Raw genomic sequence first — 14,916 nt, forward strand, 5'->3', positions numbered from 1 at the left:
TTTGTGGTGTTATCAAGATAACGTAAGAATAATACACGCCACACGAGAGTAGTGAATCCGTAACTTTCTTTACTCAACTTTCTTCTCTTCCCGTACGTAACTACGTAAATACGTTCATACGTACATACGTCACGTCTCATCACGTGACAACAGCAAGGCATTACTATTTTGAAATAGTATACACAAATAGTAACATTGCACATTACTTATGAACACAACACAGTGGGTCTAGTTATATGTGATAACAATGTATAGTGAGCAGTGAAATAACTATTGGTTTCCATTTGTGGTGACTGCTGACTGACATTAGGGATGAGATTAAATAGATCCTGGAATTTAGCCTGGTCTGGAGCAGACTAGCTCCACAGAATAAATCTCCATGGTAATTTATACCATAACATATCCTCCTGCCCCCTCTCCAGCTTTAGTGCAACCGGATTACGGATCAATTGAGCCAGGATCACCAAGATATCCCGGTTTAATCCCTTATCCTAGTTTTGTGCAACAGGCCCCTGCTTTCTGAAACGGGCCCCTGGATGCTCCTGTCACCGAAACAAATTCCTTGTATGTGCAAACATACTTGGCAATAAAGCTCTTTCTGATTCTGAATAGCGCCACCTTGAGTACCGGTGTGCTTATGATTATCACCTCATTAAGTGGCATCCGTGTCCGGGAGTGAATTATCATGTTCAGTCGGCTCATCGCCAGTGAAAATCACTTTGTAATGAACGTCTAAAAACATTCCCATAAACGTTGACGATAAGAATGTGTGATTAATGTTCAGATGTGTAACTGTTTTATGACACACTTGAGGGGAAAACTCATGCTCACCATCACTAGGGAATACTCTCCGATCGCCGGCAAGAATCCCAAATCAATGACATTTTTGAAAACAACCTTTAAAATGACGTAAACTGAACCATACGTTTCTCTCTTGTGATCAAATTGCGCTTAAAAACATTTTTCATATTCCTTCAGATACTGCGCATGCGTAAAGCTTCGCTGCATTGAGCGTTGCGTTCCTACCCATTCATTTTAATGGCAGAATATATATATATATATATTTCATTGGCAGAGACGCATCTTGTAAATGTTATTATCTTTGATTCAGTCAACACATCACTGACATTGTCCACTTTATATCCAGTAGAAAATCATTTCGGCTTATGAAAGTGAACAATAAAACATGGTGATTACTGTGTGTAAATCACGGTAACATTGAGCAGAAATGAGCCATGATTTTACAATGGCAACTTTATTTGCAGTAAAACTATATTTACACATGTTGTATAGATAAACAGTTTAAATAAAACGATTTCTATATTGTTTCTATGATTATATACAGATATGACTAGAAGGGATACGGATACCTCCACTGGGCATGCGCACTTCAATACAGCATCATTTGTGACACGCTGACAAAACAAACAGTTCATTTCTATTTTGTTATTGTTGTGAGGTTATGTTAATGGTATGTTTAGGCGTTAGCTAATGCGATTTATTATAATTTTATGGCGAGATCTTATTTTAATCCGTGTCCCTTCTAGCCACGACGATTCTGTTACCCGTCGTTCCTCGGAGCGGAAGTGCATCTGTGAAAGGTCACGCTTCCGGAAACAGTAGCACTTGTGTTCCGACGGCTAGCAGAAGAAGCTAACAGTGTTTTATGATTGTTCAGTCTGATTGTTAACGTTGTTTACTAAGAGAGGTGTAATGTGATGGCTGGAGACTGTGAGACATGAGATGATCCAGCAGCGGCTGCGTTTATTCGCCTCATTACAAACACATCAGCTGCTCAACGACAACAACAACAACAACAGAGAGAACAACAGCGTCTGCAGCGCCACAACACGAATGTCTTCTTTATTATCTTGTGGATTAAAGTCACGGGATCAGAAGAGAAAGCGTGTGAATGGATGAACGTCGTCTCTTATAGAGGATTCTTTCATATAAATGCATGAATGACCGCAGGCCGCGCTAGACAGCGGTGTGTTGTGAGTGCTGTGTGGCTCTGTCAGTGATGCTCGCGCGTGAATGCTCGTGACATGTCGCTCTTCAGAGAGTTCGTGGCTCCGCCGGAGTGTCCGGTGTTCGAGCCCAGCTGGCAGGACTTCAGCGACCCGTTCGGATTCATCCACAAGATCAGAGACATCGCTGAGAAAAGCGGCATCTGCAAGATCAGACCACCACAGGTAACTTGCATCACACACGAGATCAGACGCCAACAGGTACATCACTCACGATATCACACCGCCACAGTTACATCACACGTGAGATCAGACCACCACAGTTACATCACACGTGAGATCAGACCACCACAGTTACATCACACATAAGATCAGACCACCACAGTTACATCACACGTGAGATCAGACCACCACAGTTACATCACACGTGAGATCAGACCACCACAGTTACATCACACGTGAGATCAGACCACCACAGTTACATCACACGTGAGATCAGACCACCACAGTTACATCACACATAAGATCAGACCACCACAGTTACATCACACGTGAGATCAGACCACCACAGTTACATCACACATAAGATCAGACCACCACAGTTACATCACACGTGAGATCAGACCTTCACAGTTACATCACACATAAGATCAGACCACCACAGTTACATCACACGTGAGATCAGACCACCACAGTTACATCACACGTGAGATCAGACCATCACAGTTACATCACACGTGAGATCAGACAATCACAGTTACATCACACGTGAGATCAGACCATCACAGTTACATCACACGTGAGATCAGACCATCACAGTTACATCACACGTGAGATCAGACCATCACAGTTACATCACACGTGAGATCAGACCACCACAGTTACATCACACATAAGATCAGACCACCACAGTTACATCACACGTGAGATCATACCTTCACAGTTACATCACACATAAGATCAGACCACCACAGTTACATCACACGTGAGATCAGACCACCACAGTTACATCACACGTGAGATCAGACCATCACAGTTACATCACACGTGAGATCAGACAATCACAGTTACATCACACGTGAGATCAGACCATCACAGTTACATCACACGTGAGATCAGACCATCACAGTTACATCACACGTGAGATCAGACAATCACAGTTACATCACACGTGAGATCAGACCATCACAGTTACATCACACGTGAGATCAGACCATCACAGTTACATCACACGTGAGATCAGTCCATCACAGTTACATCACACGTGAGATCAGACCATCACAGTTACATCACACGTGAGATCACACCATCACAGTTACATCACACGTGAGATCAGACCATCACAGTTACATCACACGTGAGATCAGACAATCACAGTTACATCACACGTGAGATCAGACCATCACAGTTACATCACACGTGAGATCAGACCATCACAGTTACATCACACGTGAGATCAGACAATCACAGTTACATCACACGTGAGATCACACCATCACAGTTACATCACACGTGAGATCAGACCATCACAGTTACATCACACGTGAGATCAGACCATCACAGTTACATCACACGTGAGATCAGACCATCACAGTTACATCACACGTGAGATCAGACCATCACAGTTACATCACTTATAAGATCAGACCATCACAGTTACATCACACATGAGATCAGAGAGTCTCAGGTACGTCCCTTACAAGATCACACCATCACGGGTACATGACACGTGAGATCAGACCATCAAAGTTACATCATACATTAGATCAGATGCCAACAGGTACATAACGCATGAGATCAGACAATCTCAGGTACATCCCTTACAAGATCAGACCATCACGGGTACATCACACATGAGATCAGAAAATCTCGGGTAAATGTGAGATCAGTGAGTAAGATCAGACAGATGCATGTCAAATGTTGTCAAATTGTTTTTGGTGTCTGCAGTGGAATGGGTTGAGTTTGTGCAGTAGTTTGTGTGTTATGTTGATCATGGAGCACCAGTACAAATGTTTGTTTGATTTTGTTTTTGTGTGTTTTGGTTGTGTAGGGCTGGCAGCCTCCCTTCGCCTGTGACTTTCGCAGTTTTCGCTTCACTCCAAGAATCCAGCGACTCAATGAACTAGAGGTGAGTCTCATGAACGAGTCATAAATACACACGTGATGAATTCTGCATGTTGACGTTTAAATGGTTGTGTTCAGGCTCTCACCAGAGTCAAGCTCAACTTTCTGGATCAAATCGCCAAGTTTTGGGAGCTCCAGGGTTGTAGACTGCGGTTTCCTCAAGTGGAGAGAAAAGTGCTGGATCTCTATCTGCTGAGTAAGGTAAAGACTTGTCCTGCTATGAGGCCGTGATGTGTCTCTAACGCTTCTGTCTTGTGTGTGTTTATGTCATGCAGTCGGCATGCAGGAGCACAGTCGCGTGGTTTCTCTGAACGCTGAATGTGTGTTTTGTAGCTGGTGTCTGCAGAAGGAGGCTTCCAGGTGGTGTGTAAAGAGAAGAAATGGTCAAAGATCAGCAGTCGTATGGGGTTCCCGTCGGGGAAGGGTGTGGGGTCTCTGCTGCGCACTCATTTCCAGAGGATTCTGTATCCGTATGAGCTCTTCCGTACCGGAGCTACACTACCCGTGAGTGCCAACTCCATGCTGGGCCGCACCTCACCTGCGTCCTTTCTCACCTGTGACTCGTGTGTGTGTGTGTGTGTGTAGGGCGTTCACAAGATTTACCAAGAAAACCCTGAGGCTGAAGACACAGATGAAGGGATCGGAGGTGGAGATGACGAGGAAGATGAGGAGAGAGGGGCAGAGGGGCGGTCTCCTCAACATCTGAAGGATGAAGTGAGTTGACACTATCACTGTTCTGTCAGATGAAGAAAACATCCGTCTGTTTGACCGTCTCATGTGATGTCTCGTGTGTGTCTCAGAGAGAAAACGAGGAGCCTAAAGCTGTGCAGATGTTCAACACTGCTGACGTCATCACACCTGGTGAGACCTCTGTGTCTGTGAAACACACGCACACACACACGCATGTTATTCATCAGTAGTCTTGTGTTTAGATGATGACAGCTTCATCAGAAAGCAGAAGTACCTGAAGGCTCAAGCGTTTGCCCTGAAGATGCGTCCACGTAAAGAGATGCTGCAGGTGAATTACGTGAGTACTGACATTCTGTGTCAATGAAGTGTTGTGTGGTGATCACCGCTCTTTAAACATCTTCTGCTGTGTTCTGAAGAAGAAAGAAACTCAAAATTGACACGAGCGGGAAAAAAAATAATTTTAACATCATCCAAGAATGATCCCTGTATCTGCGTGATTGACACGCGTCTTACAGATCGACCTGTACATGTGTATGGCGTGTGGGCGGGGCGACGAGGAGGAGCGCCTCCTGCTGTGTGACGGATGCGATGACAGCTATCACACCTTCTGTCTGATCCCGCCCCTGCAGGACGTCCCTAAAGGAGACTGGCGCTGTCCCAAGTGCGTGGCAGAGGTAGGGCGGAGCTCGCACAAGACACGCCTGCGCATGCTGATGTCATATCTAATACCTGTTACTCCTCCCACAGGAGTGTAACAAACCCCGCGAGGCGTTCGGCTTCGAGCAGGCCGTGCGTGAGTACACGCTCCAGAGCTTTGGCGAGATGGCCGATCACTTCAAGTCGGATTACTTCAACATGCCGGTGCACGTAAGATCTTCATGTTTTCTGCGGATGCCACTCACGCGCGCGCACTTCCAGTCTGTTCACACTCACGTTTGCCTTTCAGATGGTGCCCACTGAGCTGGTGGAGAAAGAGTTCTGGCGTCTGGTGAGCAGCATCGAGGAGGACGTCATCGTGGAGTACGGCGCAGACATCAGCTCCAAAGATGTCGGCAGTGGATTCCCGGTGAGAGACGGAAAGAGGAAACTGATCGGAGACGAGGATGTGAGACACCAGTGTTGTTTTATTTCATCTGTGTGGTTCTTCAACTGGGCTGTAGTAGTGTTGATGTGTCGTGTCGTGTCGTGTCGTCAGGAGTACGCCAACTCGGGCTGGAATCTGAACAACATGCCGGTGCTGGAGCAGTCGGTGTTGACACACATCAACAGTGACATCTCCGGCATGAAGGTGCCGTGGCTGTACGTGGGCATGTGCTTCTCCTCCTTCTGCTGGCACATCGAGGATCACTGGAGTTACTCCATCAACTTCTTGCACTGGTAACGGCCAATCGCAGCTCTCTCTCTCTCTCTCTCTGGCCGATGACCGTGACCAACCGATGGATTTGTGCATGTGTGTGTGTGCTGCAGGGGGGAACCCAAGACCTGGTACGGAGTTCCAGCCCACGCGGCCGAGCAGCTGGAGTCGGTCATGAAGAAAGAAGCTCCAGAGCTGTTCGACTCGCAGCCCGACCTCCTGCATCAACTCGTCACGCTGATGAATCCAAACGTCCTCATGGAGCACGGTGTCCCGGTACTCTCTCTCTCTGTGTGTGTGTTTCCGTCTTCTGACTCTGTGACAGTAATCTGAACAAGCAGCCGCTGGAAGTTTCATATATTTGTGAAGGAAGATCCACGGCTAGCCATGCGTTGAAGGATTTTCTAATGCACGATGTGGAGGCCAAGAAGCACCCAACGCTAAGTGCATTAAAATCCTTTAACGCACGGCCAGCCGTGGATTATCCTGCTTCTACCACCTCCATTTGACAAGTTAAAACTGTTCCTTATGTTCACAATGTCAGTTTTCTTCAATCAGAAAGCAGTATTCAAACAGACAGTGGTATAAATAATGTTAATTCATGAATAACCAGATGATCAGATCAGTGGTGTGGATATCAATGAAGGTGACAGTCTGCACCAGAAGATATTGATATCTAACAGTCTGAAGATGTCAAGGAGTCTCGTTCTGTCCCGCAGGTGTATCGGACCAATCAGTGTGCAGGAGAGTTTGTTGTTACCTTCCCAAGAGCCTATCACAGCGGCTTCAATCAGGGCTACAACTTTGCAGAGGCTGTAAACTTCTGCACAGCAGACTGGGTAGAACATTATCATCATGATCATGTGTGTGTGTGTGTGTGTAGTGATGTCATCTGCTCATTTCTGTTCCTACTTATGTGTAGAAGTCAGCAGTAAAATGATTCAAAGTCTCTGTGGACCAATCAGAATGAAGCGTTCAGGAGCACATGAAGAGCAGATGTAGGCATCAATAGCTCCCTGTGTTATTAAATGAGTAACATGGTTTATTGTCTCCACATCTGTGATGTCATTTCCTGTTTCCTGAATGCAGCCTTAAGAGTAGAATTGTAGGAAGAGCAAACATTTGCTTCAGCATCTCTAGAGATGAACGTGATGTGTGTTTTTGGCGGCACAGCTGCCCCTCGGGAGACAGTGCGTGGCTCATTACAGACGTCTGCAGCGCTACTGCGTCTTCTCGCACGAGGAGCTGGTGTGTAAGATGGCCGCCGACCCCGAGAGTCTGGACGTGGAACTAGCTGCTGCTGTGGTGCGAGAGCTCGGCGAGATGATGGAGGAGGAGAGCAGACTGAGAAGAGGCGTTCAGGAGCAGGTGAGAGAGCGCAGACTGAAAGGCATTGGCTGTGGGTTCAGATTAGCGGGAGTAAGATGTATAGCTGTGCTTGTTCCTTCTGTCCTGTAGGGGGTGCTCTCCTCGGACCGGGAGGTGTTCGAACTGCTACCCGACGACGAGCGTCAGTGCTGGAGGTGTAAGACCACCTGTTTCCTCTCGGCCCTCACCTGCACCTGTAGTCCAGAGCGTCTGGTGTGTCTGCACCACGCCTCAGATCTCTGCAGCTGCCCGGCGAGCGACAAGTGTCTGAGGTAACACTCCAACAACAACACACAACCCCTGACCCTTGAACGGCTTTATTCACTTTCTCTCTCTCTGTGTGTGTCACAGATACAGGTACGATCAGGATGAGTTTCCCACAATGCTTTACAGGGTAAAGTCCCGTGCACAGTCTTACGACACCTGGGCAAAGAGAGTCACAGAGGCGCTGGCAGGACATAACAAGAGCAAGAAAGGTGGGACACAACGACACAAAGGAGGTTTTATTCGCTCGTGTTCAAAAACTGAACGCCGATGTTTTCCACAGATCTGATCGAGCTGAAAGTTCTGCTGGAGGACGCCGAGGACAGAAAGTACCCAGAGAACAACCTCTTCCGTCATCTCCGAGACACCGTGAAGGAGGCCGAGACGTGCTCGTCTGTGGCTCAGCTACTGCTCAGTCACAAACACAAACACAAGTCAGTCACACTCACACGTTCAGGACACCTCTCATCAAGGCTTTTCCTGCATAGAGACGGCTAATTTTGTGTCGCCTTTCATCAAAATGACGTCGGGTGTCTTCACAAAAAACACTTTGTGCTCTCACAAGAGTACGCAAAAGAGCTATAGACCGTTTCATTAGACACCTGACACTCAGTTAACTTCAAGTCTGTGTAATTGGCCATTTATATTTGATTTGATTTATGTTAGTATTAATTTATATGATTATTTAATTGTATGACATAAACCATTTGTTGAATGTGTTCCGTAGTTCGGTCTCTTTTAAATCAAGCGTACAGTACACTGACACCTAGTGGTTGAGCTTGGTTTAAATTCAAAATATTGGAGAGACAAGTTCAGCCAAGTAACCCTTCTTCTAGGTTTCTTTAGCTTATTAGAAATAATCTACAGGCGCTTGACTGTTTGTGAATCTGTACCTGAAGTCAAGTGCAGTCCAAGAACATGTTCATGTGCTGTAATGTCTATATCAGGAGCTCTATTACTCGGCTGTTGAAGCTCAATATTGTTTCTTTTGCATCAACATACGTTCAAGCACCCCATCCGCCTCATTCTGAGCCAGGGAAAACTCTGTTGTGTGCTTTCAATGCGTTACAATGATCTTACATTAAAGTCAAGCTCTCACTCTGTTTATTTGTTTGCTTTAAGACGAGAACGTCCAGAGAGCGGCGCACAGAAGACACGGAATAAACTGAGCGTGGACGAGTTGAAAGTGTTTGTCGAGCAGCTGTACCGTCTGCCCTGTATCATCAGTCAGGCCAATCAAGTCAAAGTAAGTCACATGGTCTCCTGCTCAACAGAATAACACGTGCACGTGTCGTTCTACACTTAGGCCTGTATTCTGCATTTGAAGACCCTTCCAATCAAATATTTTTACAGGTTTTGCCTTTATTGGGTCACACACCTGACATTTTAACATTTCTGACCCTGGGCCACCCTGATCTTCAGTTTGTAGAAGTAGCCAATGATCAATTTTTCTTTTATGCCTGAAATCATTAGGCTATTAAATAAAGATCTTGTTCCATGAAGATATTTTATTCATTTTGTACTGTAAATATATCAAAAATTGTATTTTTACTGCCGCCACTCTTTGAGAATGACCCATTTAAGTTTGATCTCTTTGTAAAGTTCATAATTTCAGCTTTCAGGTTCATCTACTCCCCACAACATCATTAAAACCAATATAGAGCTTTAAAACACCTGTTTCTTCTTAGCAATCGCCTGATTAACAACTTTAATGGCCTTTTCTCAATATTTGTATTTTTATTGCGCCCTGCAGTTTCTAGATTTTCAAATAGTCCTACCAAACCACACATCAATTGGAAAGCTTATTTATTCAGCATTTACATGGACCCATGAGACTTATTGTCAAGGGTCACATTTTTTAAAACACTTATGCTAAACAGTGTGACAGTGTTGACGGTAAACAATCAACTTTTACTGCAGGTTTCCTTTTTTAAACCATATTTGTGATATATGAGAGGACATCACCTCTACTCTTTCATTCATTTGCTTTTTTGACATCACACCAAACAAACAATATGAGATTGGGTCAAACTTGAGTTGACATTAGCAAAACAATCTATATTGCCTGTTACCTCTGAAGAACACCCTCGAAACGTGAGAAACCATCATTTTTACTAGAAAGATGACCACTTACGATGACATTATATCCTGCAGTAATAGAACCACTTTTCTTTAGATAAAAGCTTGAATTGAAATTTCGTCCCCAGGAGTTGCTGGAGAACGTGGAGGACTTTCACGAGCGTGCTCAGGCGGCTCTCTCGGATGACACTCCAGACTCCAGTAAGCTGCAGGCTCTCCTTGATCTGGGCTCGGGGCTGGATGTGGAGCTGCCCGAGCTGCCGCGTCTCAAACAGGAGCTGCAGCAGGCGCGCTGGCTGGACGAGGTGCGTCTGACACTGATGGAGCCGCAGCGGCTCACCCTGGAGCTCATGAAGCGTCTCATCGACTCGGGCGTGGGTCTTGCGCCGCATCACGCCGTGGAGAAGGCCATGGCTGAGCTGCAGGAGCTGCTCACCGTGTCAGAGCATTGGGAGGAGAAGGCTCGGACGTGCCTGCAGGCCAGGTGACCGCATGTGAACGTTCTTATCTTTTGTGCTTTCCTGTAGCTCAATGGTCAGAGCATAGGGTTAGGGTTATTGCAAATACTTAGATACAAATGTATAGGATAATGCAATGTAAGTCGCTTTAGATAAAAGCTTCTGCCAAATGCATAAATGTAAATGTGAGTGGGTCAGCTGTTAGCAACTTAAGACTCAACATCTTTCTACACCCAAGGATTTGAACGTAATAGCACAAAACATGACGGTAAGTCGACGTTGTCTTTCCTCAGGCCTCGACACAGTTTACTGACGCTGGAGAGTATTGTGATGGAGGCGAAGAATATTCCGGCATATCTGCCCAATGTGCTTACCCTCAGAGACGCTCTGCACAGAGCCAAAGAGTGGACGGCCAAAGTGGAGGCCATTCAGGTAACACCTGCTGACCATCTTCACAAGCCTTCAGAACTCCGTTTAAAAAACGGCTAACGTGAGCGTCTGCTCTCTTACTCCATCTTAAATAGAGCGGCAGTAACTACGCCTACCTGGAGCAGTTGGAGGGGCTGTTAGCAAGAGGTCGATCCATCCCTGTCAGATTGGAAGCTTTGCCACAGGTGGAGTCACAGGTGGCGTCTGCAAGAGCCTGGAGAGAAAGGACTGCTCGCACCTTCCTCAAGAAGAACTCCACCTACACCTTACTGCAGGTAACACTCGGCTCCTCTCTCTAATGTCCGAGTACAGCTGTTATCTGTATCTGATCATGCCTTCCTGATGAAACTCTTTCAGGTGCTTAGTCCACGGGTCGACATCGGCGTGTATGGCACGAGTAAGAGCAAGCGCAAGCGTGCCAAAGAACTGATGGAGAAAGACCGTGGTCTGGATCTGGAAACTCTGAGCGACCTCGAGGACAGCTTAGAGGAGACCCGCAACCCCAGCGTCGTCGTGGCCGCCTTCAAAGCCAGAGAACAACAAGAAGGAGATGCCATCCATTCGCTCCGCGCTGCCAACCTGGCCAAAATGGCAATAGTGGAGCGCATAGAAGAGGTGAAGTTCTGTCTATGTCGTAAAACGGCCAGCGGGTTCATGCTGCAGTGCGAGCTGTGCAAAGACTGGTTCCACGGCACCTGCGTCCCCCTTCCCAAAGCCGGACCTCAGAAGAAAATGGTGGCCGGCTGGCAGGGCTCCAGCAAGGAGTCAAAGTTTCTTTGCCCGCTGTGTCAGCGTTCCAGACGCCCGAGGCTGGAAACCATCCTGTCACTGCTGGTGTCGCTGCAGAAGCTCCCGGTAAGGCTGCCAGAGGGCGAGGCGCTGCAGTGTCTCACAGAGAGAGCCATGGGCTGGCAGGACCGTGCTCGGCAAGCCCTCGCCACCGACGAACTCTCTTCGGCCCTGGCCAAGCTGTCTGTGCTCAGCCAGCGCATGGTGGAGCTCGCTGCTCGAGAAAAAACAGAAAAGATCATCAATGCGGAGCTGCAGAAGGCCGCCAACAACCCGGACCTGCAGGCAAGAGCTTTAGTGTACTCAAAGTCACGACAGATTCAAAGTGAAGCGTTTATGGTAACAAGGACAAAGAACGTACTGTTAGGGTGTGTGAAAGACGTGTCTGTTAAGTGCTCTTGGTGTTTGTTTGTCAGGGACACATCCAGACGTTTCAGCAGGCCGGATTCAGCAGGGCCACATCACCTCGACCCTCTGTAGATTATGATGATGAAGAGACCGACTCGGACGAGGACATCAGAGAGACCTACGGATACGACGACAAGGTACTTAGTTTTGTTTTAAATTGGTGTGTCATAATTCTCTAGTCTCTGTATTGTCTGAAGATTGTGTTTGCGTGTGTCAGGATTCAGGAGAAGTGAAGCCGTATTTGTTCTGCGATGAGGAAATCCCCGTGAAGTCAGAGGAGGTGGTCAGTCACATGTGGCCGACGACGCCGTCTTTCTGCGCAGAGCACGCGTACTCCTCTGCCTCCAAGTCCTGCCCTCAGAGTAAGAGCACTACATGCACACCTGCACATTACAGCTGTCAAAGTACGACGGCGTCACCTTGAGCTTTTCCAAACCACCTCAGATCAGCCCGTCCCACGCAAGCAGCCCAGAAAAACACCCCTGGTGCCGCGGAGTCTGGAGCCGCCGGTTCTTGAGCTGTCGATGGCCGCTAAAGCTCAGCTGGAGGACCTGATGATGGAGGGCGACCTGCTGGAGGTGTCACTGGACGAGACGCAGCACATCTGGAGGATCCTGCAGGCGACGCACCCCCCTTCGGAAGACAAGTTCCTGCAGGTCATGGAGGTGAGAACCAACAGCATCCCATGTGAATATTGTCTCTCTCGATGTGAATTGGTAACCAAGCTCTTCTCTCGCAGCCCGACGACGCTCCTCTGGACAAACCTGTCAAGCTGAAGGTGAAGGACATGGAGAAGAAGAGGAAGAGGAAGCTGGAAAGAGCGGAACAGCAGCTGCTTCTGGTCGCCAGTGGCATGGAGGGCCGAACAAAGTCTAAAGACATGAAACGGGTTCTGGAGCTCAAGCCCAAGAAGAAGAGACTGAAGCTGATCCCGGACTCTAAGTCTCGGGAGCTGAAGCAGCTGGCCAAGCGGCTCGCCAAAGAGGAGAAAGAACGGAAGAGGAAAGAGAAAGCCGCTGTCAAGGCCGACTTCTCGAAAGAGGGGCTCGAGAGGAAAGCCAGAAAGATCCTTGACATCCCGTCGAAATACGACTGGTCCGGAGCCGAGGACTCCAATGATGAGAATGCCGTTTGTGCCTCCAAGAACTGCCAGCGGCCGTGCAAGGATAAGGTCAGTGAAGATCTTTATGTTTACGTCATAGTTGAACTGAACGGTGGAGCTTTGAACGACTCCAGTCTGTTTGGACTGCTTATCATTTCTGTTTTCATTTGTGTGTCTTTGTGTGCGCTTTCAGGTGGACTGGGTCCAGTGTGATGGGGGCTGCGATGAATGGTTTCATCAGGTGTGTGTTGGCGTGTCCTGCGAGATGGCCGAGAACGAAGACTACATCTGCATGGCCTGTTCTCGTAAAGCCGTCGTTGCAGAGACGGTAGTGATGTCATCGTCAGTCTGCGACGCTCCTTCTGTCTCGACCCAAGCCCTCGACCCCCAAGAGAGCAGTTAACACACAGAAACAAACCCCATCGCAACTCACTAATAACTGCAGCTCGGGGGATCCACATGACATCACACAGCCAATGAACTTCCTGTCTGAAGTCCCGCCTCCGTTTTCATGTGTGATGGGGATTAAATGCTTGTTTGTGATATGTAAATGGATTTTATGCTATTCATGATGGGAAGTTGGATGTGGTCATTTTTGGATATTAAGGTCGTCATGATGATTTGGGGAAATGATCATAAATAAATCTTACTAGTCTTAAAACCAGCATTTACTTTCTGAGGTATAGTTGTTCAGATGAATCGTTTGATTGGAGATTTTATCAGAGTGTAATTTCAGGGAAGAAGCTTTTTTTATGAAAAGTAGGTCATTTTATTTTATAGCATCACATCTGTATGTGTTTGACCATCTAGTTCAGTCAAAGGGTGCACTTGAAGTTTTCTGATACGATGACATCGCCGTGACAGAACCTGAGGACTCATTTTTCACCCCAATCCAAGCTTCACATACAAAAGTATCTGACTAACACAAGACAGTCCAGGTACTGTGGAACAAAACTAAATCACATGAGATCCGTCTTAACAAAAACTATGATCTGTCTGACATGGTACGTCTACAACGTTGGAGATCTAACATCGGCTGAAAGAGAAAGACAAACATGACGCCAGATGAAAGGTCTAGTGAAGAATCACCAAGAAATGAAATCTACTTGTTTTCCTGTCGATGTCAATGAGTTCTTCAGGGGTTTGTTGTGTCGATGGCACACCACGCAGGATTGTGCCAGTCATTTGCTTCCCAGCTTTTGGGTTTAACATGAAAAACAGGTTGTCCACAGACTCCGTGATAATTCGCTGTGTGCGTTTCACGGCCTGTTTGTTGGGTTTTGTCTAACTGACAGTAGTTTTGTGTTTAACATACTGAATATGTGATTCTCACAACACCGGACACGAGTGACGCCATGTGACAAATTGCTTGTTCTCAATGGTTTCTGTAGTATTTTATCGCATTGCATCGCACCGCTCTCGTGCTGGGTAGACTGTATATTCTCTGTATATAGACCATTGGTCCTCATCCTTTTGGACTTTTAGACCCCGTTGTATTTAACAATATTCAAAGCCCCCCTACCCATCAATAAAATATTGTAGAGCTTAAAATTACCTGGAGAAAAGTCTGTTCAGTATAAAAATGGCCAAATATGCAGAAATAAATTGTTTTTTTTAATGTATTCGATGCTTTTGTTTTGTCTAATTTGAAAATGATCATTTGGAGGCTCCCCTGTAATGAGAACCACTGATAGACACTGAAGGAAACCTACATTCTTAATTTGAACGTTTTCAGTATTTTCAAATGAAATTTTGTACCCACATGCTTTTATTCTCCATGTTTAGGGCTTTATATAAATTTATTTATATAGATATTTTTCCTTATTTCTCTCTATGTTGTTGCTTTTTATATTAGTCTATAATGTTCTATGTTTGTTTAAAGCC

At 46.5% G+C, this 14,916-nt stretch overlaps 1 protein-coding gene across 5 annotated transcripts; it reads left to right on the top strand.

Moving 5' to 3' along the window:
• The first annotated feature begins 1,492 nt into the window (after positions 1-1,492).
• kdm5a (lysine (K)-specific demethylase 5A) lies at positions 1,493-13,699 on the top strand. Of its 5 annotated transcripts, none has more exons than XM_056748895.1 (27): positions 1,496-2,192; positions 4,018-4,095; positions 4,170-4,292; positions 4,425-4,595; positions 4,677-4,805; positions 4,892-4,952; positions 5,024-5,118; positions 5,297-5,455; positions 5,529-5,648; positions 5,728-5,886; positions 5,977-6,158; positions 6,249-6,411; positions 6,855-6,974; positions 7,309-7,503; positions 7,594-7,775; positions 7,855-7,979; positions 8,051-8,201; positions 8,890-9,013; positions 9,975-10,330; positions 10,598-10,736; positions 10,829-11,008; positions 11,091-11,861; positions 11,939-12,067; positions 12,148-12,292; positions 12,375-12,595; positions 12,670-13,101; positions 13,226-13,699. In XM_056748895.1, exons 1-27 carry the CDS (start codon positions 2,046-2,048, stop codon positions 13,433-13,435), a joined length of 5,067 nt encoding a protein of 1,688 aa, XP_056604873.1. In that variant the 5' UTR covers positions 1,496-2,045; the 3' UTR covers positions 13,436-13,699. The 5 variants fall into 5 exon arrangements, with proteins under 5 accessions (XP_056604871.1, XP_056604870.1, XP_056604872.1 ...); XM_056748897.1 differs by having other exon boundaries at positions 1,498-2,192; positions 11,091-11,807; XM_056748893.1 differs by having other exon boundaries at positions 1,493-2,192; positions 5,024-5,109; positions 5,728-6,158.
• Positions 13,700-14,916: the final 1,217 nt, after the last annotated feature.

The sequence above is a fragment of the Triplophysa dalaica genome, chromosome 5 (genome assembly GCF_015846415.1).
Source record: "Triplophysa dalaica isolate WHDGS20190420 chromosome 5, ASM1584641v1, whole genome shotgun sequence".
In the NCBI taxonomy this organism is placed as follows: Eukaryota; Metazoa; Chordata; class Actinopteri; order Cypriniformes; family Nemacheilidae; genus Triplophysa; species Triplophysa dalaica.

Coding starts and splice junctions, on each gene's coding strand:
- kdm5a (XM_056748892.1), top strand. CDS start 2,046: ATGTCGCTCTTCAGAGAGTTCGTGGCTCCGCCGGAGTGTCCGGTGTTC. Junction 5,119..5,296: donor AGATGCTGCAGGTGAATTAC/GTGAGTACTGAC, acceptor CGCGTCTTACAG/ATCGACCTGTACATGTGTAT. Junction 7,504..7,593: donor GAAGAGGCGTTCAGGAGCAG/GTGAGAGAGCGC, acceptor TCTGTCCTGTAG/GGGGTGCTCTCCTCGGACCG.